At 40.0% G+C, this 27,668-nt stretch overlaps 2 protein-coding genes across 2 annotated transcripts; both read right to left on the reverse strand.

The window, feature by feature from the left end:
- Positions 1-725: 725 nt before the first annotated feature.
- On the reverse strand, positions 726-6,396 carry LOC129428246 (myeloid-associated differentiation marker-like protein 2). Its single transcript, XM_073876392.1, has one exon. The coding sequence runs from the start codon at positions 2,826-2,828 to the stop codon at positions 1,914-1,916; it is 915 nt and encodes a 304-aa protein (XP_073732493.1). The 5' UTR covers positions 2,829-6,396; the 3' UTR covers positions 726-1,913.
- A 5,879-nt stretch (positions 6,397-12,275) lies between these two features.
- On the reverse strand, positions 12,276-26,581 carry aspscr1 (ASPSCR1 tether for SLC2A4, UBX domain containing). Its single transcript, XM_073876394.1, has 16 exons — positions 26,437-26,581; positions 25,962-26,017; positions 25,721-25,835; positions 22,726-22,826; positions 22,222-22,279; positions 21,834-21,907; positions 21,270-21,762; positions 20,649-20,801; positions 19,503-19,580; positions 19,339-19,405; positions 19,199-19,261; positions 19,033-19,085; positions 16,069-16,120; positions 15,808-15,877; positions 12,670-12,869; positions 12,276-12,426 (listed from the first exon to the last, which is right to left on the reverse strand). The coding sequence occupies exons 1-16, from the start codon at positions 26,524-26,526 to the stop codon at positions 12,416-12,418; spliced, it is 1,734 nt and encodes a 577-aa protein (XP_073732495.1). The 5' UTR covers positions 26,527-26,581; the 3' UTR covers positions 12,276-12,415.
- Positions 26,582-27,668: the final 1,087 nt, after the last annotated feature.

The raw sequence follows: 27,668 nt of genomic DNA on the forward strand, positions 1-27,668 counted from the left end.
ATCCACTGTACTGTGATATTACTTCTCCCATCATACAAGTAGACCACAATTAAAGATTAAGATATAAAAATTACAAATATATTAAAATATAATTCACATAAAAACATATACATTTAAAAACATAGGGGCGGTTTTCTAGACAGGGTTTAGGTTAATCCAGGACTAGGCCTTATTCATATTAGGTCATTTAAGACTTTTTTAAACATGCCTTACAAAAAACACCACAGGTGTGCAACTTGAGACAAAACAATGTCACCAATAAATGTTAAAATTAGTCAGGACAAGGTGCTTTAAAATTAAAGCAGCTCAAACTTCCATTTTAGTCTGGGCCCAGAATAATCCCTGGGTGTTTTTTAATGTCAAGGATACTAACAAAGGCTAAACGTAAATGGAACAGGCTAGCAAGTGCATGTCATTGCGTCATTACGTCAAGTAAAAAGGTGTGCTTTCGGCGCTGCACCCATAGGATTGTGGGTGATTTGAGAGCGCGAAGAGCGCAAAGGATACACAAATGCATCCTTTCCTGTATACGGGATATTTTTTTCGAACGAAGGACTCAGTCCTTGGTTGAAATTCCGAGGACCCTCGACATTGGAACAGACCTTCGAAGGATGTCGATGATGTAGCATCCTAAAAATTCTGGCTTTCGAGGATCCATCCTTGACATTGAGAAACACCTCCTGTCTGGGAAAACCACCCCTTAAAGGCACAGTATGTATTTTTCGCCACCAAAGTTAAATAAACATTAACAAAGGTCAAGCTTGATTATGGAGCATGTAATGATGTTAATGAATGAAATAATAAAGTTTTATAACTGTTATGTTATAACATAAGCCAACAGAGTGGCTCGATAGAAACGACAACATACTAACATGCTAGCCCTACTGAAAAAACAAGCTGAAACCAGCCGAAACTGGTTGGCTGGTTTTAGCTGGTTAGGCTGATGTAGCAGGCTGTTTTTTTTTAAGTTTTGGACACTTTTTAGCTTGGCTAAGCTGATTGGCTGGTGTAAGCTGGTTTGAACTGGTCCTCCCAGCCTGGTCAACCCTACTGAAAAATCCAGCCAAAACCAGCATAAGCTGGTAGCTGGTTTTAGCTGGTTTAAGGTGGTTTATGCTGGTCCTCCCAGCCTGACAAAGCTGGTCATGCTGGTGGGCCAGCTGGTATTCCAGCATGACCAGCTAAGTCCAGCTAGACCAGCTTAAAATGTGACCAAAACACACCTAGACCAGCTTGCTACACCAGCAAAACCAGCTTCCTACACCAGCAAAACCAGCTAAAACCAAGCTGGGGACCAGCCAAAACCAGCTCACCAGCCCATGCTGGTCTTAGCTGGATTTTTCAGTAGGGAAGGTGATGGGTCAGCTGGTTTTTGCTGGATATCCCAGTCTTACCAGCTAAAAAAGTGGCAAAAACCCCTCTAAAACCAGCCTGCTACACCTTATGCTGGTTTTAGCTGGTCTTTTCAGTTGGGAGATGCTACAAATAATACTTTGCGTTTTTATAGAGATGCGCTGTTTTGCAATGAGGTGTTTTGGACTGAATGCAGTGCTTTCAAATCATTCTCGTGGTATTTTTTGTCTTGTGCTGATTGGTTTATGCAGCGCTGCATGAATTCAAACACATCTATGATTTCTACAGTAGTAAAAGTGAAAACCAAGCATAACGGGGACATGACATCATTGACAGGCAATAACATTATTGAACATTATTGAAACGTTTTAGTAGAAATGTAAACAAAGTATATAACACAGTCCTAATGACTTCTGGATATAGGTAAAATCACACATTGTGCCTTGAATGGCTTTACCATCATTAAACCAAGTAACCACCAAAATATTGGAGTGAGCTGTCTCATTTCTTACTGGATGAACTGTCAGCCGAGTTATATTTATAAATGAATAATGTTCACCCTACACTCTTGGGTAATGCCGCACAGATCGCATTTTCTGGGACCAGACCAGATCTGCGATGTACAGTGCAAGGTTGATAAAGCACAGGACAGTCACACCGAGCTTGATGTCCCATGAGCACTTGCCCCTGGGGCAGCCCTGGGGTCGGAAAGGTTTTCCATACTTTTTGTCAAAGGAGAAGATGGGCCAAATCACGGCCGCGCTGAGGTACAGCAACACCGCTGCGAATGTGTACACCACCACAAACCGGTCGAAGGGCAGCCGAAGAACGGCGGTACGTCCGGTAACGGTCAGGGCCACCACGAGTACAGTCACGCTGAAGCATACCGCAAACACTGCCACGCAGTAGATGGTCGCCGCATGCCCTGAAAATTCACTCCCGTTGGCGAGCAACCCAAAAATGAGACAACCCGTGAAACTCTGGACCACCTTCAGGATCCCAGACGGTGTCGCCATGTAGCCCACGACATGACCCGGTTTGGCACGTGACAGGAATACCTCCACTCCGTACGCAACGCACGACGCCCAAGAGCACGTGGTCACGGCGATCCGGAAGTTCCTTATCTCACAGTTGTTGTAAGGGCACTCCGGGCTTAGAAAGTAGATGGGATAGATGGTAGATGCCGTGAGGGTGAGCAGGACCGCCAAAGCTGCAAAGGTCACAGTCAGGTTCTCCCAGGACACAGGAAGACAAACGTGAAGACGTGTCACATCCAAAACAAAAATGGCTACCGTAACGGCGAAGCAGGAACACCAGACTGCCATACAGAAAGTCCCATAGGTGGCGCTGTAGCCGGCGCTATGGATCACTAATGAGATGACGGAACAGCCCAGGGTCAGCTGACACAATCGGGCAGCACCTATTGGAGACAGCACTGCAGCCCTGTTTAAGTAAAGTCCACCCGAATTATTCATATCTTGTCGTCTTCCACTTTGTTAAATCAGAAATTGATTTATGAATAAGTTGATCAAAACGCTTGACAGTTGACTTTGTTGCGAACTCATACAACCTTGAGTACTTTCAGAATCACCATATCCGACCGTTTGGGTTATTTTGCCTAAATTCATGCAGATCTACAGGTTTACTCTCACTTGACAACAAAGTGTTTTGAAATGACCATTAACGTTGAAATATGGTTGAAATAATATCAGTTCTTGTTTTAAACAACGTTGATACAACAGTTAATGCTAAACGGTTGCATAAGATGCTTAAAAATCTATGTTGAAATTTGGTTGAAATAATGTCAGTTCTTGTTTCAACGTTGATTCAATTTGCAAAATCAAAAGGTAATTCAACGTTGATTCAACCTTGTCCTTGATGTTGATTCAATGGTGTATCAACGTTGAAATGGCGTCTGGGAAGTCTTTATTTATTACTCGGCCGTTGACTTGAATCTTGAATCTGCTGCTGTTTTTTAATTCGTGGTTCACAATTCTCCTCGGGCTGCTAGGAGTATTTCTGTCTCTAATCGGAGTGCGTGACTCACAATCTGTCACAAACCAAAAATGTCAAAATCACCAGAGAGTCCTCGTCCAATCACAGATGAGTCGGCCCAAAAAAGTGCTCAAGGATGCATTGATAATAGACTAGTTTACTGAAATAACATCCGTTACTTACTCATCCGGTCTCGGATACTTGTAAGATCCAGTCTTAACCAACGATAAACTCCCAGGCTGAATATTGAAGACCAACAATAGTGTCAGAAACATCCAAATGAGCTCGATCTCATGAAACTTAAATCTTAGCGTTGCGCTTCACCTCATCGTTTTCAAGACCATGTGGCCTGATAGCCGAAAGCCGAATGACTTTCTCCTGTCGTGGGGGGCGAGAGTATTTCATGTGGGGTGTGGTAGGAGAGATTCTCAGGGTGGAATGCGTCTCGGGTATGAGCAGATGTCACCTAGACGAGCCTTTGTGAAAATGATGGATACTTGTTTTATATATAGACATACCACACATTCATTCAGGGTTTTTGCTGTGTGGAGTTAAAGAAAGACGTTGACGGTATATATCATCAATAAAATTACTCATAAAACATAACAATAACTTTTCCTCTCTATCGCCATCTCTGTTTGAAACATAAACTGCAGGTTACTTTTACGCTTGTTAAACGCAACTGACATTTCCCGCAAAATCTGACCCAACATCTTTATCAATTTATTAATCATTGTAATAAACGTAATGTTGTAAATTGTGGTAAGAGACAAATTTCAACACTGACTATGTAGTTTTTTTTAACTTTATTTTTAAAGCAACACTATGTAGTTTTTTACCTTTAAATAATGTCTCTAAAATTATTTCAGTGATAGAACAACTTTTAACTGGACAAATTGTACTGTTGCTGCAACCTGAGCAGCCTCCTAGCTGCTACAAGCACAATCTGAAAGTGGCGGTGGAGGGTAGGAAACACAGCCCCGCCCCTCCCCCTGCCTGCAGAAGAGTATCTGATACCAGGCACTGTTGCACTTTTCAACCACATGGGGGAGCTGTAAGTCATTTTTACATGGAAACTACATAGTGTTGCTTTAACCAAAAATTAACGAATGCAGCTTTAAATGATGTCTGACAGAGATTTTAAAGAACATTCTGACTTCAGTTACTTGTCAATCACTGTCAAATCTTTTGAATATTTCTGATTTTGTGTTTACTTACAAATGACAAAACAAGTATTTAATACGAGAGACTGCACAGACAGTGCATTCAGTATCTGTATGTTGCCTGTGAATCAAACTCATGACGTTTGTGCTCCTGACACAATGCTAAACCAGTTGCTACAGGAATATAACTAAACATTAAAGAAAATATATTCACATTGCTTACTAACTTCATCATTTCAGTGTCGTTCATAATCATAGACTTCTATTGTAAAAAAAATGCACTTTTGGATGTGTCTTTGTTTGTTTTTTATAAACTGAGAGATGAGTTATTTCAATTATTGTCTCTAATCATTGTAAGCACAGCTGAAGTCGTATTCAAAAATTAGCAATTCTTAAAAATGCACCAAACAATGGCATGTGTGTGAGTCTGATCAACTTTATGATTGCAAGTGTGTCTTGATTTAAAGTCGCAATGAAATTGAAATGAAAACTGTAATTTGTTTTGTAATATTGTGTTTCTCCGCCCCTCCTCGAAATGATCACTCTTTACTTTCGGTCATATGGTATGACAGGTGGTCAGGGTCTGGATAAAGATTACAGCGATTAGCAACATGACCTAACTTTAAACAATCCAATCAGTTCTCGATGGACGAATTTAAACCTAGCCCTGCCTTTTATTCATTTTAGAAAACATTTCACTTGGATATACATCACCATGGGGAAAATAAGATAATTAATACTTCTGTTTCATGGCGACTTTAAATATCATCATCTTATATAATATGCATGAAACGATTCTATGCAAACTAAGTTATCATCTTAGTGATAGCTCAGATGTCAAAATTTTTGTAGTTTTATATACCCAAGCATTTTGTATTGATTTAAGCATGATTTTTCAGTCAGGTTATTGCTGCTTTGAGTTTTATCTCATTCATTAAGATCTAGGCTATATTTCTTATAAATGGGCAAAAGAATATTAAAGAGCACCTATTGTCCAATTCACGTTTTTACATTTCCTTGGGTGTGTAAGTGTGTATAATACATGTTAACGATATGCAAAATATACAAACCCCAAAGTAAACAATGACGCGCGTTATCATCTCCAAGGAAAATCTCTGTTCTTGGACTAACAAACACGCAGATTGTAGGCAATAGTTTACACAATGGGATTGGTTATGTAATGAAGACCGACATTATCATAATTCCTCCCGCTTGGACTCTGTAATGGTGCTTTTCCATTGCATAGTACCCCACGGTTTGGGTCAGCTTACTTTTGGGAGTTTTTCCATTGGGTGCAGTACGTAGTACACAATATTTTCTTCGTACCACCTCGGTTGGGGTTCCAAGCGACCCGAGCTGATACCAAACGTGGCGCGAAAACACTGTAAAACCGATTGGTCTGAGAGAATCGTCACTACCAGTGTCATCGCTATAATGTAAAAGATTAGCTTTACCTTTATGCTAGCTTGTACTGTCTCAAGCAAAAATGTTGTCATCTGTGCTCTGCTATAAGTTCCCAAACTCCCTTTTAGTGTTAAAAACATCCAAAGGTTGTGAATCAGGAACACCATAACAGTTTTTTTTTCAAACTTGCAGTTTGTGGCGGCACATTCGCGATGAGCACGTCAGCATTATATATGTTTAAATCATAGACTGTAAAAAAGATGGACGACGCCTGTTCGATCTCTTCCATTGGTGAAAAGTGAAGCCGCCAGTGTCCCGATATGGCGCTGACATCTTGGGTCTTGAGTCTGCGCAATAGCGATTTCGGGACCAGTCATGCGCATTAGTGAGCAGGAAGGGAAGGCGCGAAGTCAAAACCCCGCCCTCGCTCTCGTAGAATGCGCATATCACACTATATCACAGCTGTCAATCATGACGTGACACCACCGTTTTTATATCATTAAACACAAACCTATTTAAAAAACAAACATTTGAATTTACATCAGCGTGATAAAAACTACAGTAAATGACAGAAACCAGCTTTGGAAAAAAGATCATTGAAGTGTAATTAATTTTTTTTGTTGGTCTCAAGTCCCATTGAATAACATGGGGAGGCGGGCTTTATGACCTATAATGTCTGGGACCGGTCACTGGGGGGCGATCGAGACGTTTTGGCTTCACTTTTCAGGGCTTGTGCGGCACGCTTGGTTTAAATGCTACTTAAATGACGCTCAGCGGAGCGCGTCGACCGACGCCACGGGCGTTTGTACAGAAACTGTCATGTGAGGTAGTGATAAACGCGATGTGCAAACATCTATTTGTGGTGGTCAATTTTTATTTTGTGGTGGACTGAGAAATAAATGAATGTATGGGAATGTAAAACGACGCTCTCCTCTCACTTGTATGATGTCACAGCAGTAAGCAGCGCAAATATAATGACACGCCTATAATCCCTCCCACTCCGAAGTGATACTAAACTCGATGGAAAAGCTAGACAAGCCAAAGTGAGGTGAGCTGACCTGACCCAAACCAAACTATGGGGTACTAGTGATGGTCGTTTTCGAAGCACTGCTTCATGAGGCTTCGAAACATTTACGAATCTTTTGTTTCGAATCAGTGGTTCGGAGCTTGTTTCAAACTGGCCCAAGTCGAAAATCCGATGGTTCACCACTAGGGGGAGTTGATCACATGACCAGTGTCTAATATGTTTAGGTGAACTCGGGTCAGTTTTACTATGAAAGTTCACAAAACATTTATTCTTCTGACTAATAACACTGCCATTTTGTCTACTTTTTTGTTTATAGACAGATTTAATGACAAAAATGTGCATAATTAAAAGGGTAGTTAGTTTTAATAATTTGTTTGCCCTAAATAAAACTAAAAACACATAATACACTTTTAACTATGTCTTAATTAAGTTAAATAATTTTTTGTAACATATTTTAATAAAAATATGGCTATTATTTTGTACGCCAGCATGTGTGGGTTTCGAACTGCTTCGAAAAACTGAATCAATTTTCGAAGCAATTGGTTCAATTGATTCGAAGGGGGTACTATGCAATGGAAAAGCACCATAAGTTAACTCATGTTTGCATTGTGAGCGAATCTTTCAAACATGGTAAGGAGCGTCAAGTTTCCGGCTGACGTCAGATGTATTCAGACCAATCACAACGTACAGATTTGCTGACCAATCTCAGGGACACAGATTTCAGATTGATTGATTTGGGTATTATTGCTTCTGGTTTTGCATTTAAAGTATGTTGTCCCTAAAAAATGTATATTCTCATAATGAATGTATATTTCCCTCATTTTAAATGATCACCAGGGGTTTAGGAAAATATAAACAGATAATACCTTCTCTGAGAGTTTATATTTTAAGTTTCGCAAATGTCACATCCATTGCTCATTTACATGTCACAAGCCCGTGTGTGGACTGATGTTTCTCAGTTTCATCTCGGTGATTTTTGTGTCTGCACTGCCATCTGGAGAAAATACAAAACCTCAAAAAGAAAATAAAAAATGCATGATCACCACAAGACCACTAGAGGGACCTAAAACCCAATTTATTTATAAACCCAGCACAGTTAAGCCAGTAAAACAAGCATGAGATATCCTTAATAATTATTTTTACTATATAAAAAAGTATAATTGCAATCTGATCTCAATATTTTCTGTTTTAGTGATACAACAATCTTTTTTCTTTCCATGAATTTATGTCTTCTTAAAAATCTATAATAAAAAAATAGTTGAGGTTTTAAACAGTTTGAGGTTTATGAGAAAGTAAAGTTCAAGCTGATCTATATGGGAAGCATGTGCTATAGTTAACATCAGGTCAGGTGGAGGATTCACACATGAACAAAACATTAATAAACATTCATGTGCATGTTACTTTATTTCTTATGATGACGACAAATATTACATAGACTATATTAAAATTATATTTACTATACTATAATCTTAAAAGTCAACATGAAACAGCATTCACAACCTATTTGTATTGTCACTCATTCCTAATAAAACAAGTTAAACAAACAGCAGCACTTTTGGTTTAAATCAGTTTTCAGTTCATTGCCTACAACAGCAGACTACAGCAAACAGAGATCAACATTAATAAACATCACACACGGCCTGTGTGATAAATCAAATCTGTGTCATATGATTAGATATTTGCATCAGTTAACCTTAAGAAAGGTGTTTTGAGTTAATTGTGGTTTCATGATGCCCGTCATAAACTGCTGAAGTCTCTGTCAGACATCTGTGTGAAGGCTAAACAGTCCAGAGTACTTTGGCATGACGATAAATAACAGTATTAACTAGGTTAAACTGTGAACACACAAGCATTAGTTTTCCCAAACCCAGCGCTGTCACCTGTGCAGGGTCCTCTAAACCCTCAGCAGGTGCACCCAGTGTGTGTCCTTCATCAAACAGCCCGCTTCACCTTCAAAGAAACACCACAGCTGGAGGTAATTAGGTCGAATGGGGCTGCCGGGGCAGTTAGTTACGAACTGAAAAATGCCAGCGCTGCCCCCCTCCCTTTGGACACTTTGATGTTGTGTCAGATGGGCAGCAGTGTGTTAGTGTGTGTTTGTGAAATCAAAGCAAAAACTCAACCGAACAGATGCAGGCTCTGACACTAACAGAAAACTTTTACTTTCTTGAATGATAACTAAAACTTCATGTTGAAATCTGGGAACCCTGAACATTAAAGAACAAACCATTAGCAGCAAACGTCTGGTCAAAGACCAAGAATGAATGACGTTCATTTAATCAAACCCTGAAGACTGAGGCCCTGTTTACACTAAAACAGGGTTTTAAAGGGACAGTTCACCTAAAAATGACAATTCTGTCGTCATTTACTTTACTCTTGTTTACATTTCTTTGTTTTGATGGAACATGGAGGAAAAAAATAGAGGAACATTTGTAATCAAACCAATCAGAGGCCCCATTGACTTCCATAGTATTCTTTTTTCCTACTATGGAAGTCAATTAGGCATCTGATCTGTTTGTTAACAAACATCCCTCAAAATAAAGGGCTCGTTATAGTCATGCGTAGGTTCCGCGTCGGTTTTCATTTATACTTTTGCGTCGTCGTCCGCGTCGACGTGCAAACACACGCGCAAACCGCTGGTAGGCAGTATCCACGCTTGTAACCACAGTAGCAGCGCGACCGTCAGAGAAGAAGAAGCCTGGCAAGTTAACCCACAAATGAAGAAAAAACAGCAACTTGTGTATGATTTGAGAAGACCAGCAATGATGGAAGTAAATAAACAGCGACTTTTGTTTCAGTTTGAGTTAAATCACTCCTCAACTTGGCTCATCTTTGTTTTCAACGTCGCAAATGGAAATACCCATGACCAGTTTTTTTTACCTGACGGGAGGGGTTCTGGTGGACCAATCACAGCGCTTGCGGTCCGAGTAGAACTGACGCGTTGTTAAAATGTTTGCAAGGTGCACGTCAGGCTACACAGAGCTACGCACAGGCTACGGATAGCCTACGCCATAGCTACAGCGTAGAACCTACGCACGACTATAAATCAGGTTTAACTTCCTCCATGTTCATCGAAAAAGAAATGTATACAGGCTTGTAACAACATGACAAACAAGTGTCAAGAATAACTCATTGAAGAACAATAGGGTCTTTGCAAGTTTCAGAATGTTTTATCAAACATGGGTACCCGTTACGCATCAGTGACCCCATATTCCTTTTATGGGCACTTTCCCGGAAAAGCACGCCCACACGTCAATCAAAGTGAGAACAAGGACGCTCATTAGCATTGTTTCTTCAAGTAGAAGTCACAGGTATCACTTTACGCGACAGCTTTGTTTTATATCAAGACTCAACAATGGCACAAATGCAAAAGTGTGTTTTTTCATGTAAGTCGAAGAAAGTCTTGTTCAGCTTTCTAAGTAAGCCAGCCAGACTTATGGAAACAATAGATATAGTTGTTTATCTGGGGTAGCGGCAGAGTTTTGGGTCACAGGCAGCAAGTAAAACTGCATCATATGCCTGTTTTATGTTGGTAATCGGGGTGTTTAGGGCCGTTTACTTTATAACTATAACGATAACTATATTTGCGTCCACAACACCGAACGATAACAGTAAATTTATGCTAATTCGCTCACACCCACGGGCAAATAAATTGCCTTTAATATTGCATTTTTCTTCCAATAAAAACTTTTGCAATTGTTTACATGTCACTGAATATGTAAATACGCTGTTCGTGTTGCATTTACACAGTGGTTAACCAGCAGATGTCCTTCGTGGCTTCACACCAGCCGTGTTTGAGGCGTCAAAATCGTGCTTTACTCGCTCCATTCGCGTGTGAAATTCTAGTCATCGAGACATTCACGCGGAAATTGTGTCATGGGAGGGAGGGGCTTCTGCGACTCCGCTCGCGTTCTGTAATCATGAGCAAGCTCCTAATTGGTTAACACGACGCGTTTTTCCGGCAACGTTCAAATTTTTCAACTCGCGCGTTTGCCGCGTCAACGCTCAATTCGCGTAATTTGCATGAACGAGGCGGAATCGCGTCTACCGCGCCACGCTAAACGCCTCATTCTTGCCGCGAGACCTCCAGGGGCACGTAAACGTGGGTTCACACCAGCCGTGTTTGAAGCGTCAAATTCGCGTCTACCGCATCTAGTTTGCTGCTTGAACATCTTGACTTTACTCGCTCCATTCGCGTGTGAAATTCTAGTCATCGAGACATTCACGCGGAAATTGTGTCATGGGAGGGAGGGGCTTCTGCGACTCCGCTCGCGTTCTGTAATCATGAGCAAGCTCCTAATTGGTTAACACAACGTGTTTTTCCGCCAACGTTCAAATTTTTCAACTTGCGCGTTTGCCGCGTCAACGCTCAATTCGCGACATTCGCATGAACAAGACGGAATCGCGTCTACCACACCACGCTAAACGCCTCCTTCGTGCCACGAGACCTCCAGACGCACGTAACCATGGGTTCACACCAGCCGCGTTTGAAGCGTCAAATTCCGCATCTAGTTTGCCGCTTGAACATATTGAGTTTACTCGCTTCATTCGCACGTGAAATTCTAGTCATTGAGACATTCACGTGGAAATTTGTGGCATGGAAGGGGCTTCTGCAACTCCGCTCTCCTGTAATCACGTCACTGCTAGAGCAAGCTCCTGATTGGTTAACGTGGCGCGTTTTTCCACCGAAGTTGAAAATTTTCAACTCTCGCGTTTCCCGCGGCAATGATCAATTCGCGCTGTGAGATGAGGCGGAATCGCATCTACCGCGCCGCGCTAAACACCTCATTCGTGCCGCAAGACCTCCAGATGCGTGTCAATGCGTCTTCACATAGACTTAACATTTAAATCACTCGCGCTTGACGCCTCTATTGCGGCTGGTCTGAATGCAGCATAACTCTAAACAGTGAATCCTTATAGTTAGGGATCCTATTACCTAATAGTTTAGGTAATCTCTTACCTTTTGGCATAGTTAATGTAGTAGAATAGTCAATTTCACAGCAACTGTATCAGCGCTGGATACCTGAGGTAATTTAATGTTATTTTAATGTAATTTTACCTCACCAATGAGCTCCTTCTGCTGGACGCCTGCAGGATTTCATGCTTTTTCAGAAACATTCGCTAGAGCTGATCTGTTTTTTATAAATATGATAAAACTAAAGACCATTCAGAGATATAAAGGATGTAATAAGGCTCTATAGGTACTCAAGATTAACATGAGATGAGCAGAAACAGCATGTTTAATGGGAGCTTTATCAAGCACCAGGTTATACAAAATACGCATCCGACCTTTGTGGAAATGGTTGATTTCTCAAAAAATAAGAAACACTCAATTGGCAATTGACAACATGATTTTAATTGAATGAATTATGGCGAAACCATCAATCTACATCTGTGATGGCACAGTTGTGTCACTACGGTCATCAGCCGGATAATTCCTGCTCTTCTACTGGTTTCCAGATCTGCTTCAGATTTATTTCTTACCTGCATAAAAACATGAAATAGAGATTGAAGTTTAATGTGAAACAGGCCTTAACACATCTGCATGTCAAAAACACATGAACGTAAAGATGGCTAATGAATGAACGAAACCAGATTTTGTGGCCGACATTCACCATAACTAAAAAAGCCATACTGAAGATGTTTACGGTGGAGCAGGTGTTCTCATCAAACCCAGAACAGCTTGTCTGTCTCTCAGCACGTGACCAAAGAGAGAAAAAAACACACCTGATAATTTAAGCCACTTGGGCACTTTGCTGGGGTCGGTTTTTATGGGTTTGGATGCTGAGCTTTGAGAGCCGGAGTCGCCCTCCATCGCCCTCTGCTGGCCGGAGGAACCAGACGATTCAGCTGTTAACACTTCATCTTCAAGAGCATCTTCAGATGAGACGGATGAAGTGACGGGAAGTGGAGAGCGCGGCATACAGCTGTCAGACAGACAGACAGATCAGGTCATGTGTTTGTGTGTGATGGATTGAGAGGAACAGTAAAATCTGTCCATCATTCCTCATATGTACCGTTTAGGAAGTGCATTTGTTTAGCTCCGCTCTCTGACCCCTTTCATGTGACTTCTACAGGTCAAAGGTCATGACAGCAGTTATTAGTGAGTTCATGTGGAGAGTCAGACTTTAATCTTTCAGCAGAGACTTCCTGTACGGCTTTAATCTCGTACGAATTTATCTCCGTCAGGATGGCTGACAAGTCATCCGTCAACAAACTAGCCGGTTAATGAGGACAAGCGGTGAGTTTATTTATTGTGACTGACTGTTGGTCTCATGCTATAGAGATCAAGATAAAAATAGTTTGAAGTTGTGTCTGATGTCTGGTGTCATAACACAAAGCGGTGTAGTTATACAGACACAGACACAACTAGACAAGTGGAAAAATATACACATCTGTAGAGTGTGTGTACCTTCAACTGTTTAGACATCAAACCCAAAAGGAAACAACATCTGCTTTTATGTGTGTGTGTGTGTGTGTGTGTGTGTGCATGCGTGTGTGTGTGTCTGCGCTGGAGGGGTTTCTAGGAAAGCAGTCACTATCTTTAGAGCGGATGTTAAAGGAAACAGCCATCGGAATGTCGCATTGGGACGGAACCTCAAAGGAATTCCAGTGGGGAGAACAACGACTCTCCCAGAAATACACAAATGTGTGTGTGTGTGTGTGTGTGTGTGTGTGCTTTATACTGGAGCAAATGTTAATCATTTCTTTTAAACAGACATTTGTAGCTGTTATATAACATAAGTCATGATGATATATCACACATGATTACCAGTGACAGCACAACCTTTGCATTCTGTGCTAATGCTACTAAACATTAAAAAAAAATTAAAGCCACAATATGTAACATCCAAAAACCACTTGCACAGTGTGATATCTTTATGATGCCGATATACACTAATAATATGTGGCTGATAACTATTCTGAATCGCACAGCCAATATTATTCACAGCTATTTTGTGTATTATCGATCTGAAATCACTGTTAGTTTGAATCGTTTATAACATGCATTTGAAAAAGCAACACTAGTCAAACATAATCATTATAAATATTCTTTATTATCATGAAAATACATAAAAAGGTTTGAAGAACAGCAATATAAATATATCCTTAAGCCATTTCCTGGAGCTGCGTGTTTTTGGTTCTTGGATGTAGCGGCATTTCATCGTAATTCGTAATTCATTGTGAAGCATAGCAAGCATCATCGCCCGATATATCGGTGCATCCCTATATTTAATGCGTTATCCCAAAAGTTCCCAAGGATTATTTTTTTTAATAAATAATCCTTTTCCTCTCTTGTAATTAGCTGTTGTCATTGCAGATTTGCACAAAACTTTAGCGATATAAACGACAAAAGACTTGCAAAAAACACCTAATATGAGCGTAAAACCTTTTTGTTATATATTGGAGTTCTATGCGAAATTGCAGTATTTCCAATGGCCGTATTTTCAATTCACGATGTCAATTTGCGCAATTTAAAGGCGGAGTCCACGATGTTTGAAAAACGCGTTGGAAAAGGAGACGGGCCGACTACCAAAACACACTTTTAGCCAATCAAATCAAATCAAATGCCGGGTTGTGTATGTGTGGGGCGGGTCTATCAACAGAAGGTCCAGATTCTATTGGGGTAGGGGCGTGTTTGTTTAGGTGATTTCAAATACCAACATTGGCTTTCAAACATCATGGACTCCGCCTTTAAAGGGTAATGGAAACATAGCTATTGTAACCCTTTTAGTGACATTGGGCTCTATCATACACCCGGCGCAATGTAGCGCAATGCGCAACTCAAGTGTCTTTTGCTAGTTTCAACGCGGCACAATGATCATTTTCACGTTTAGCCCCACGTTGTTCAAATAGCAAATGCATCTGTGCCTAATTTTGCACCCATGGGCGTTCTGGTCTGAAAACGAGGTGTGTTCAGGCGCATTGTTGGCGCGTTGCAATTTTGAGGCAACTAAAATAGATTACGCAATTGACAAACAAAAACCTGCTCTAAAGTCAATGGTGCAATATTGTTTTTGTTATTTAATGAGCGTGTTAGTAATATGTGCCTATAAACGGGACGACAATGCGGGTTTGCTTAACACACATGGATGCACAGCAGCACAAAACACTTTTAAATATGAAAAATTAAAGGATTAAAATGTAAAAGATTATTATTAAGTCTCTGGGAAATAAATGAGGACCGTAAGGCCATGCGCTTAGATCGTTAAAATAGAGCCCTTAAAGTGTAAAATCTGACTTTTTCCATGTTTAAGTGCTATAATTGGGTCCCCAGTGCTTCTAACAACCTTGATAATGTAAAAAAAGATAACCAGTAACTTAGTTTTTGTAAACCATTCTCTGCAAGCATGTGAAAAAATGATGTCAGAAGGAGATCTTATTAAAATAATACCGCCCCTTAATCTGTACTATCCAAACACGACACTGACATTCATTTGACATTTTTAAAAAAGTCTTGTGAAATGTCCCCTTTAATATCCACGCTATCCTCGGTTTCCAGTTATAGCAACACATGTGGACTAAGCGGAGGTGAGGGTTGTACAGCATCTTACACGCAGCTGTTGTGCCTTGCAGCTAATTCATTACGTCATTTAAACATACAAGTAATAAAACATAAATTCATGACCTCATCCGTGAACATGATAAGTGAATTACATGCGTCTCTGGATGGTGAAAACAACATCTCCAATCATTCCACTCTCCTTCATAACGGCATTAAGCTTCGCCTTTGTTATTGTGTAATAGTGACCTCTAGTGGTGAAAATCCTACATATTGTGGCTTTAACTTTATTCTCCGATTAGCGGGTAACATCAGAAATGCATTGAAATAAGGATGAATAAAAGATGGTAAGATATATTTACCCTGTGATGATCTGGTCTGCCTGTAGGGCGGAGACGCTGTGATCCAGATGATCAGTGTGCAGATAACAGTCTGAACACAATTAAAGGTCACTATCGCCGTGAGCATCAGCCTTCATACCACAACATCATAAAACTACTACTGCTGTCAGATGAATGAGAGTTCACTCTCTCTGTTACCCAGAATGCACTCTGTGCTTCCAGTAAATGAGATTAAGTTGATGTCATTGTTTTGGATAGCAGATGAAAGAGATGGTAACAAACCTGTTCTCACATCTGAGCCAAAGTACACGACAGCAGCAGGGAAAAGACTCGCCTGAGAGAGAGAGAGAGAGAGAGAGAGAGAGAGAGAGAGAGAGAGAGAGAGAAAGACATAAGAGAGGTGTTGGGGGGTTTACTGTAAGTTTGCAATTCACGAGTGCTTCACAATAATTTGTATGATATCAGCCAGGTTTGTGTGGACCTATGTGTTGTAAACCGATATCACCAAATAATAAATCATTGTGCATTTTTATATTTATATACTGATTAATTTTTCTTATAATACCTAGCACCTCATTTTATTCTAATCTTACTGTTTGTGGTTGTTGTGATATTGTAAAATTATTTTCATTAGTTGTTTTAATGGTTGATAAGGAAGAGTGCACAGATAAAGATATTGAATAATGATAATAATGTGTTAATAACATGATCACTTTTACTTCATGGTCACATCACACGTTTTAAACACTGTATGTGTGTCAGTACATATAGGTCAGTTGTATGTCAGGTGTGTTTCTCTCTCTCTGTACTGGATTATAATGGCCAGCTCTGTCCAGATTTCTATTATTAGGACTCTTTGAACAGGAAACAATGTTTTTGAAGGAGCCGAGGGGAGTTTGTCCTTTGAGACCCCTGGTTTAAGACAGAAGAGCACTCGTGTGTGTATGTGGAAAACATTCCTTCCATTACATGATGGAAAGCAACGACACATTCTGATTGTGCTTCTAAAACTCTGTAAAGCCCTGACACACACACACGCACGCACACACGCATTTACACACAGAAGCATGCATGCGCACACATACAGCGGGGAAAACAAGTATGACACATCAGCATTTTCATCAGCAAGGGGATTTCCAAGAGGGCCATTTCCACAAGATGCAACCATCAAGCCAAACACTGAATTCACACAAAGAAACCAGAACACCCAAGCACACAAGCCGAGTCACAACAAGTGAAATGACACAGGGAAGAAGCATTGAACACAAGAAGAGAACAAGGAGCAAAATGGCATAGACAGCCAGGAGATCACCTTAAATCTGTCAGTATTGAAAGAGAAACCCTGACCCCTATCAGTATTAATTAATATCAGCTGCTTTAGTCCTAATTGATGGCCTATAAAGGCTTCTCATTACCCAGGAGGCACACAGGAAAGACTTCATGATGGGTAAAAGCAAAGATCTTTCTTAAGACATTCGTAATCTTATCGTTGAATGGGGGAATGGTTAAAGGCGCATTTCCAGAATGCTGAATGTTCCTGTGAGCACTGTGGGGGTCATCATACAGAAATGGAAAGAGCATCACTTCACCATAAACCAACCACGATCAGGTGCTCCAGGTAAGATCCCTGTCCGAGGACTCCAAAGAATAATCAGGAGAGCCAAGAACCACTCGGGCAGAACTTCAGGAAGACCTTGTATCAGCAGGTACTGTTGTTTCAAAGAAAATTATAAGAAATGCACTGAACCGCCATGGCATCAATGCATGCTCACCACGCAAGACTCCATTGCTGAACAAAAACCATGTTGAGACTTGGTTAAAGTTTGCGAGAGAGCATTTGGAGAAGCCTGTGGATTATTGGGAGACTATAGTATGGTCAGATGAAAGCAAAATTTTACTTTTTGGCAGTCATTCTACACACCATGTTTGGAGAAGAAATGGCACTGCCCACGACCCCTAAGAAAAACATACTAACAGTTAAGTTTGGGTGGAAGCATCATGGTTTGGCGCTGCTTTTCAGCAAGGGGTACTGGCAGACTCCATATAATTGAAGGCAGGATGAATGGATAAATGTACCGGGACATTCTGTATAAAAATCTGCTGCCATCTACCATAAAGCTGAAAATGAAAAGAGGGTGGACAAGACAGCAAGACAATGATCCCAAACACAAGGCCAAGAAAACAATGAAGTGGTTTCAAAGAAAGAAAATCAATTTGTTCAAGAAAATCTATGGACAGAACTAAACATCAAAGTCTTTAGCTTTAAAGATTTGAAGAACATTTGTGTGGAAGAATGGGCCAGAATCACTACTGAGCAATGCAGACAACTGGTCTCTCCATACAAGAGGCGTCTAGAAGCTGTTATCACCAACAAAGGCTTTTCTATGAAGTATTAAATAAAGTGTGTTCAATACTTATTCCCGGTGTCATTTCACTTTATTTATTATGACTCAACTTGTATACTTAAAGAGTAACTTAACCCTAAACCAACTTTTTTTAGTTAATGATCTGTAAGAATGATGCTTTATTGGTGCTGTTCATTCATTTTAGTAAGTTTTTTGACATTTGGATATATAAAGTGTTTCAATACTATAATACATGGTGTAAAACATCTGAGAGCTGCCCTCTTCAGGTTGAACGGTGGGTACTGCAGTTGAATTTTCCTATTGGATGTTGGGTCCAAAAAGTAACTCGTGACGTAAGCAGGTTCAAGCTCACCACGCCCCCGTGTTACGATCTCACCACACACTTGGTACGAGCTTAGTTCATCCCCTCTATCTCTGTTGGGATCTGCCCACTTTTCTTGCCTTTTTCAAATATTGCCAGTGGGTGGAGTCAGGCTCTGACCAGGGGTTAAGTTACGCTTTAAATGTTCTGATTTCTTTGTATGAATTCAATATTTGGCTTGATGGCTACATCTTGTGGAAATGTTGTGTCAATAGCCCACTTAGAAATCCCCTGATAGAACAAAAATAATTTCTAATCACATCTTTCATGTGTTTTGGCATGCGCTCAGTTTTTTACATTGCTGTTGGGTGACTTTATATCACTCCTGAGGTTTGTCATACACAATATATGTAAAAATGGCAATTAAATTAAAAACCGGAGTGGTCTCTTAATTTTTTCTGCGGCTGTATATTGTTTGTCAAACATTTAGGGGAACTTATATACATACAGACAACCACTTACATAAGCCCTTATCACACAGAGATTACGGAAAATACACGGAAAATGTGTGACACAAACCTGGAAGAGTGTGACACTGGGATCATCTAGGATGGTTTTAGGTGGAGCAACAACTAGAAGCAAATACAGACACACACATTATTAAAGTAAATATCTGCATATGTGTGTGTGTGTGTGTGTGTGTGTGTGTGTGTGTGTGTGTGTGTGTGTGTGTGTGTGTACTCACACAGGTAAAACTGCACTTGTGGATCCTGCAGATGAGATTTGATGAAATCTCTCACATCACCAACTGAAGAAAATCACATCAAAATGTTACTAAATATTTTAAATCTAAGTATAAATCTTCATACTGAGCTTGTATCTGACCTGTTTCTAGAGGTCTGAAGAAGCCCTGCAGAACATGGCGGTCTGGAAACTGGATTCTCAACACCACCTGAAGAGACGGCAACAAAACAATCACACCAGAATATCTGAGCAGATCCAATGATAACATATGATGCTCCTGTGCAGAAGATCAGCAGGTGTCTCACCGTTGGATACCTGTCTAACTTCTCCTCCATCTGATTCTCTCGGAGAGATTTAGTCATGAGAGGAGCTTCTTCAAGAGCTCTCCTAACACACATAGAGATAGAAACAGAGAGACAGACACTTAGGTAAGAAACATGCACAACATTTTGTCAATTTGACTGAATTTAATCCGATTGAACTTTATGACAATACAGTTTACATGCACCCTAAACAATTAACAATGCGTGTTGCCATTGCCTGTTTCTGTGACATAAATCATGTGATACATACAGGGTTCCCACCTTAGTTAACTTTAAATTCAAGGACCTTTCAAGGACTTTCCAGGTCCAATACCCTCAAATTCAAGGACTAAATGTGGGGACACATTTCAAGTGAGATCAAGGTTACATCGTGTTTCCTTTTAAGATACATTGTTACAGTTCTCTTTCTAGGGAACTCGCGCTGCGTCACTGCGGTGACACTTTGGGGACGCCTCCAGGGGTACGTACGACTGAATGTGTATATCAAATTCAACCAATGGTGAGGCTTAACGAAAAAACATGGTGACACGGGAGCCAGGAAGTATATCGCTATCTGAAATATTGCCAAAGACGGCGTTACAGGGACGCAGGAAGTATGGCAAGGGAGACGTACCGTCTCATTCCCTTCTCAATGAACAACAGTTACGTACGTAACCCGAGACGTTTTCATGTTTCAAACACAACTATGCATAAAAGCATTTTGGTATGAATCAACATTCACTTACAGAATATATAAGCATTTAAAGCCAACAGTGTAGCACGTGTGCTTAAAATGTTTAGAATTATGATGATATTATCCTACACTGAACAGGGAATAATATGGATTTTTTTCCCAGAAAACTTACATAAAATAGATTCAAGCACTTTCAATGACCTGTATATCTATGTATGTATATTTTCAAAAACTTCCCAGGCCTTGAATTTTTTCCCCAGATTCACAAACTTTCAAGGATTTCGAGGACCCGTGGGAACCCTGGCCATCAATACGAAACAGATTATTTGGTTGCATGTAAACATACTGACTTAAAATGTTTTAAGGTTTTGATTTTAAGTGAAACCTCGAACGAGTTTTAGGATTTAAGAAAAGATCAGGGTAACACTAAATGTGTGTCTCTTGTGTTGTGTTATTCTCCTCTCACTCTTCAGTTGTGCGAATCTCTTCCTCACATCATCCACCGTCACCTCAAAAAACTCATCAGGTAAATCTCCATCATCATGGTGTCGAGCTCCTCCTGAGTCCAGATGAAAGACCAGCGGCTCTCTGTCGACAGGCTGCACAGACTGAATGAACCAGATCAGTTTCAATCATTCATAACAAATATTGTGCATGTGTAAAAGTTGTTAGAGATTTGAAATGAAGTAAGGAGCCCTCAAATCGCCAAATAATATTTTACTTTAAAATGTATTATCATCCATGGGTTAGATAACAGCTGATGTGTGTGCGCGTGCAAGTGTGTGTGTAGAAAAACAGAGCAAACAGAAGACGACTGGTTAATGGATCCGATACGGAGAAAACCACAGTGTGTGTTTGTGTGACGGGATTTTAAAAGTGATGCGTGATTGAATTCAGACACAATAAAAACACACTGTCTGTCTCTGAAAACAAATCAACAGCAGATGCCTCGAGCGAACGAGAAAGAGAGAGACTCTCCAACAGACAGATGCATGAAAGGACAAGAAAGCACAATAAAAAAAACGACAAGAGGAGATGAAAACAAAATATACCACAACAGAAAACCACAAACTTACTTTGACGTCAAGGTTTGGTTTGGGTTTCTTAGCTTTGGGTGGGCTGGCGGATACAGAAGACGTCCATGATGTTGAAGTCTTCATTCCACTCGACCCAGGACCTCCCAGACGATGACCACCTCCAGAAAATGGCACAACTTTACAAGGCGTGGCCGAGTGGGCGGAGCTCTGTTGTTGTTGGGATGTACTCGGTCGCTCATCGTCTGTATGTGTCATTAGTTTGGAATCAGCAGCTGGTTTAGTTTTAGGTCGCACACTTTGCTCTTTGTCAGGCTCCTCGAGTGTCTGCTTCACCTGGGGAATGACCTCAGCAGGTGGAGCTGGGGTTTCGACAGGTACAGGAACAGGTGTGGCCTGCTCAGGCTGATCAGGGAGGGTCAATGGTTCTGATGGAGGAGGAGGTTGTGATTCGGTTGCCTTGGCGACCGCCTCCGGTGGAGTAGCAACAGCATCCTTAAGCTCAGCTGGATCAGGGGTGGCTTTAAGTACATATCTACCGACAAAGACAAAATCTTGGTTAGCATCGTCGTGATCACGTGACATTTATATGACATCACAGCTCACCTTATGATGGCACTTCCTCCTGTGAGACCCAGAGATTTTAGAGTGGTTTTCTTAAGCGCCGCCTCACCACTGATCTGATACGAAAGAAAAGACACTAAATACTCTTTTACATTGTATACATTTTATATACATCATTGATGGACAGAAAGTATCCTCTTTAAATCTGATCACAGAAGACAGACGTGAAACCACATGTGAATGATAATGTGTCTCCTTTGAGCAGTTGTGATTGGATCGACTGACACTGCTTAATTCCAGGTGAGTTTGCAGTGGATTGTGGGGGATTTTCTGTCCACCAGCACACACACACATAAGGAGGGACCAGGAACAGCAAACAGGGTAAATGTTTGGAATAAAACAACATGACGAGAGAGTGAAGGTATCTGACCTCATCCCTCATGTAAACACACACTGGTGTGGGTCCAGACGCCTCCTGTTCAACCATCCTGTCAAGAACAAACACATCTAAATATCTGTCACATTCATAAACAAAAACATGCACCGGACTCACATCTGTAAGCAACAAAACACGTGCGCATAACATTTTACATGTGTGCCTTCTATATACAAAACCAGTATATATTCTGTCTCTACATGCATGCTGTCCATTAGAAATATGGGCGGAGTCTGTGGGCCAGGGGAGGAGTCTCTGGAAACAGTGGGAGTGGTCTGAGTAAATGGGGGGGTGGGAAAAGTTTAAGAACTTGGCAGTGATGTTACAGATCGTAAAAAAGCCAGAAGTGTTCACACGAGCTGGACACATTTTAAAACCACAACGGGGGAGAAGAGGATTTAGTTTGAGAGGAATGTGCCGACACATATTTGTGTACCTACTGCACCAATTCAAATCTACATAAAAGAAAATTAACAGCAACACATGTCCACAACACACCTGGTCTCAGGAAAATTGCTCAGTAGATCCCATAAGGTCTTCCCATTGGAGAAATTTCCCTGAAGACGCGAGCCGTCCTCCAACTGCAGGGCGATTCGGACCTGAATCAGAACACGCACAAAACACAAAATGTTACAACATTCATGAAAACCACTTACACCATGATAAAGAGTTGTATTTATATTAAATTTATAGCAGATGCTTTTATCCAAGGTATACAGTTTTAATAATGTGTGTGTTTTCTGGGTTCGAACCCATGAGCTTTTGCGCCGCTAAAGCAAAAGTTAATGCCCACTATCTAGTTATTATTAATATGAATACATTTTATTTATTGATAATAAGCTAATGTTTAGGAAACTAGTACTCTTATGTAATGGCTTGAAAGTAAATTCTTTAATATATTTCAAACATTCGCTGAACTTTACGACCCTCCAATCTTCAGTAAAGGCAGAATTATTTGATAAAACCCTCCAGTTTGAAATCAGACTTGTAAAAGCATATAAGGGAAGCTGAAGATTAGCCTGTTTCATGTTTGCGTACGATCAAAACCACAAACACACCGCCAACACTTGGACACCAGTCAGAATTTATCCTAATCTGCATGCCTGAAACATGAGCGAGAACGGCCGTTAAATGCTGGCAGGAAGGATGGTGGTTACCCATCATTCTTTACGACCGATCTGGTCATTAATCGCTTTGCGAGAAAACAAGAAGGTTTTCTTTCATCCGCTGTTCCAACTACACAATACATTCCTTTTCTCTTATATTTCAGCGCTATAAACACATTCTTGAGAATCAATAAAATGGTGCAGATGGGAACAAAGCTTCGTCCGCACGTCCTATATGAGCGCCACAGGCCTGATGCGTACAGACAAATGTGTGTCGAGCGTTTAGCAGCGGGTGACCCAGGCGGCACGTGTTGATGACAACAGGCGGCAGAAATCACTGAGTACTGATGAGGAAGTAAATATCACACATTCTTAAGAAGTGTGTTAGATTATTCATCTCCAATGTAAACAACTCTGTGTGTGTGGGGGGGGGGGGGGTTTGAGAGCTAAAGTAAAGCAAAGTTTAATACAGCAAAGCTACTGGTGTGTTTCAGTGACATGATGGACCTCAGATAGGAAGTTTCAGCTTTAAAGCTGTGCCTAAGGTTGGCCCAAGATATTTTTAAAAGCATCTGAATTGACAGATATAACACAAATGTAACCACATTAAATAAGAAACAAATAGAAAATTGGTGAAACCACATAAATATAACATTTTTAAATATACCCTTTCAAAGTACCTAAAATATTTACGTAAGGAATAATTGACGACGGGCCATTGAATTATAAGAAAATAATGCACACCAAGGTGGTAATGCGGCACGACGCGAAGCGGAGTGCCGTTACACCGCAGGTGTGCATTATTTTCAAATAATTCGGAGGACCGGAGTCAACTATTCCGCTTATACCACGGTTACCACAAACATTGCTCTGGTGCCTATTTTTAAGACATTTGAAAAGTTAGGTGTGCGGTTTACAGAAAAATAATCAACACCCATAGAACATTTCTCAGCCAATCAGAATGCAGCATTCAACAGACCCGTGGTATAAATAATTAATAATTTACATAATAATACATAATTAATGTGAATCTGACTCATGGCACTGTTTGAATAAGTTTGTTGAACCAGTGTTAATAATAATAATATTAATAATATATAAAGTTAATAATGATTGGTCATTTTACTGTCTTTGCATTAGCCACTTTTGCACTATCGGGCCTGTGCGAGCCAGGGCTTCAAAGGTGCCTCACGGAGCCAAAAGCCTCCAACCTGATTTGTAAAATCACACGTCAACACATTCCATTATTCCAGATACAAAAATCTGTTGATTTTGCAAAGATTCTAGATGGCCAGATGATGCCAGAGGCGCCAGAAATAAATTAATTTATCATAAATTCAGTGTAGGATTAGTCAATTTTCTTATTTAAACAATCCAGATAATTTACTCACCACCATGTCATCCAAAATATTGATGTCTTTCTTTGTTCAGTCAAGAAGAAATTGTGTTTTTTGAGGGAAAAATTCCAGGATTTTTCTCATATTAATGGACTTTAATGGACCCCAATACTTAACAGTTTTAATGCAGTTTAAATTAGCAATTTTAACGCAGCTTCGAAGGTCGATTCAAAACGAGGCATAAGGGTCTTATCTAGCGAAACGATTGTCATTTTTGGTAAGAAAAATAAAAAATATGCACTTTTAACCCACAACTTATCATCTTCCTCCGTTCGTGTGACGAGCAAGCGCGACCTCACGTAATTGCGTAATGACGTCGAAAGGTCACATGATGTTACATATATGTAATGCATATTTGCGGACCATTTTAAACAATTAACTGACACAAAGACATTAATTAGTATCATCCGACATACAACAACGCCGGAACGGTCCTCTTTTTCCACACTGGGGCGTAGTTTCGCATACGTCTGCCGTGACCTCTTGACGTCATTACGCAATTATGTGAGGTCGCACTGGCTCATCACACAGCTGGAGGAAGAAGAGAAGTTGTGGGTTAAAAGTGCATATTTTCTTGCCAAAAAAAGACAACTGTTTCGCTAGATAAGACCCAAATGCCTCGTTTGTGATCGTTAAGAGTCCTTTGAAGCTGCAATTTTAAACTGCATTAAAACTGTTAGGTATTGGGGTCCATTTAAAGTCCATTAAAATGAAAAAAATCCTGGAATGTTTACTCAAAAAACATAATTTCTTCTCGATTGAACAAAGAAAGACATCAACATTTTGGATTTTTTTTTTTTAAGAAAATGGACTAATCCTTTAAGAAAAATACTGCTACCAACCAACATAATTATGTTTTATAACTTAAAATTTTAAGTTTGAGATTATAAGTCATGAATTTTCTTTGGGGGGCTACACAAGAGTGGGTTTACGTACCACTGTTACTACATTACTCCAAAATATAAACCAACTGGTATAATGATAACATACCAGACTCTCTGTTGCCATCTGATGGCGTGAACATGGCACAATCTCCAATTTGGCATTGTTTGGCAGACTGGCAAACCTCCACTGCAGAGTCAAATCTAGAACAGTCCTCTGAAACCTGTAAACAAACAGACACAATCAACTGTAATGCACACTTTCACAGAAACAATAGTGGTTTATTTCTCTCTGAATATTAATTTATTCGTGTCAATAGATCTATATGTGATAAATATGTTATACTTACTTGAGTCCATATTCATCAGGATTAAAGCCATGTTTCTTGCACACATCCTCAAGAACCTGAAGATTAATACATTCATTTTATTTTTAACTAAACTGATTCATGGTAAACAGTAATGTCTCAGACATCAAAGCTTTGAGGTAATACACAAAACTAATGTACAACTCACACAAACACACACTGAGCCCTATTATAAGCTGAAGCTCAGGAAAGCGCAGTTAATAAGCCGAATGTTGTTTTACGTATCAGCGATGACACTTCACAGAGATATGAATTATGCAATGACATTTAGAAGATTCTCGTAACATGTCTATTTAAAGCAGGTATGGTTATAATGAACATGAAAGCTGTGGTAAGTAATCACTTCTGTTGACTCATCGTGTGTAGTGAAACGCTAAAGCTGTTGTCATGTTAAACACATGCATGTTAGATGTCACTAATACATATGTATGTGTGTGCTAAATAAATTCACCCTCACCTGTAATAACGGTGTGTTTGGAGACACTTTTACTGTTTGTCTTCTGCCGTTTGGAGTTAATACTGACACTGCTGAACCGCTCGCCGCCATGACACTGTGACGTCACGATGTTTATTTGACAAAACTTTATGCATAACGCAGTCTCGACATGACGTCACATGTCAGCGAGATTTTTCTTTATATAAATATAATCATATATTAATATAATATCATATAAAATAAAATAACACATTGTTATACAGTATTTGGATATGTGAGTGATTATTGTTTTGTTTATTTGCTGGCAACGACGAAAAGGGTGTTTTTGAGTTCATTTTTAGCAGAAGTTTATATTACAGTCTATATTTCTCTATGGTTTTTTCTACGTGAAATTTTCAAAACCGTTTAATGTTAACATCGTCACTTTGTGCACATCATAAAAGCAATGTCTTACTTTTTTGACCCATTTATGACGTCCTTGAAGGCCTATATTTTTTATATTGAACTGAAGATTGAAATCAATGTGAAGTCAAACTTTTATGCTCCAAGTCTCATCACAATTATAAGACTTTACTCTGGTTTTCAGATTATCAGTAATTAATTGCTTCATATGTTGATATGTTGATCATACATAATATAATGGTTCTCTGTTAAAGGTGCAGTGTATAAATTTTAGAAGGATATGTTAACAGAAATACAATATAATATGCATAACTATATTTTCAGTGGTGTACACGATGAACGCTATGGGGGTTTTTTTTACTGTAGAATGAGCCATTTCTATCTACATACACCGTGGGTCCCCTTATATAGAATTCGCCATTTTGCACCGCCATGTTTCTACGGTAGCCTTAATTGGACAAACTGCTGTACAGAGTGTGTTTCGTTACTGTTGTCTTTGTGTTTCGTTAATGTTTTTCCTATAGCGGTTACCGTAGCTTCTCTATTCGATTTGAAAGGGAGGGGTGAGCTGCAGACTGAGCCGTTGGATGCAATTCAACTAGACACAACTAGATGCAGCTAAAATCTATACAATCAATGCATATTTAAATATTCTTAAAGGACAATATGTAGTTTTTAAAGTATTTTATTAGTCAGAATCAATGTCATTATTCATAAATATTTCCTCATTGTTGTCAAATGACCTCTGCCAATGATCTGGGCCGGGTTTCCCAAAAGCATCGTAAGGCTAAGTAGATCGTAAAAACGATCGTACGAATCATCTTAGAATCACGGGCCGTTTCCCAAAAGCT

This window comes from Misgurnus anguillicaudatus, chromosome 14 (assembly GCF_027580225.2).
Source record: "Misgurnus anguillicaudatus chromosome 14, ASM2758022v2, whole genome shotgun sequence".
In the NCBI taxonomy this organism is placed as follows: Eukaryota; Metazoa; Chordata; class Actinopteri; order Cypriniformes; family Cobitidae; genus Misgurnus; species Misgurnus anguillicaudatus.

Bases quoted from the DNA above. Each gene is read 5' to 3' on its own strand.
- LOC129428246 (XM_073876392.1), bottom strand. From the start codon at position 2,828: ATGAATAATTCGGGTGGACTTTACTTAAACAGGGCTGCAGTGCTGTCT.
- aspscr1 (XM_073876394.1), bottom strand. From the start codon at position 26,526: ATGGCGGCGAGCGGTTCAGCAGTGTCAGTATTAACTCCAAACGGCAGA. The intron at 22,827-25,720 runs GTATGTTATCAT...GTTCTGATTCAG, and splicing joins AGATGGCAACAGAGAGTCTG to GTCCGAATCGCCCTGCAGTT. The intron at 19,262-19,338 runs GTCAGATACAAG...GATTTTCTTCAG, and splicing joins CTTCAGACCTCTAGAAACAG to TTGGTGATGTGAGAGATTTC.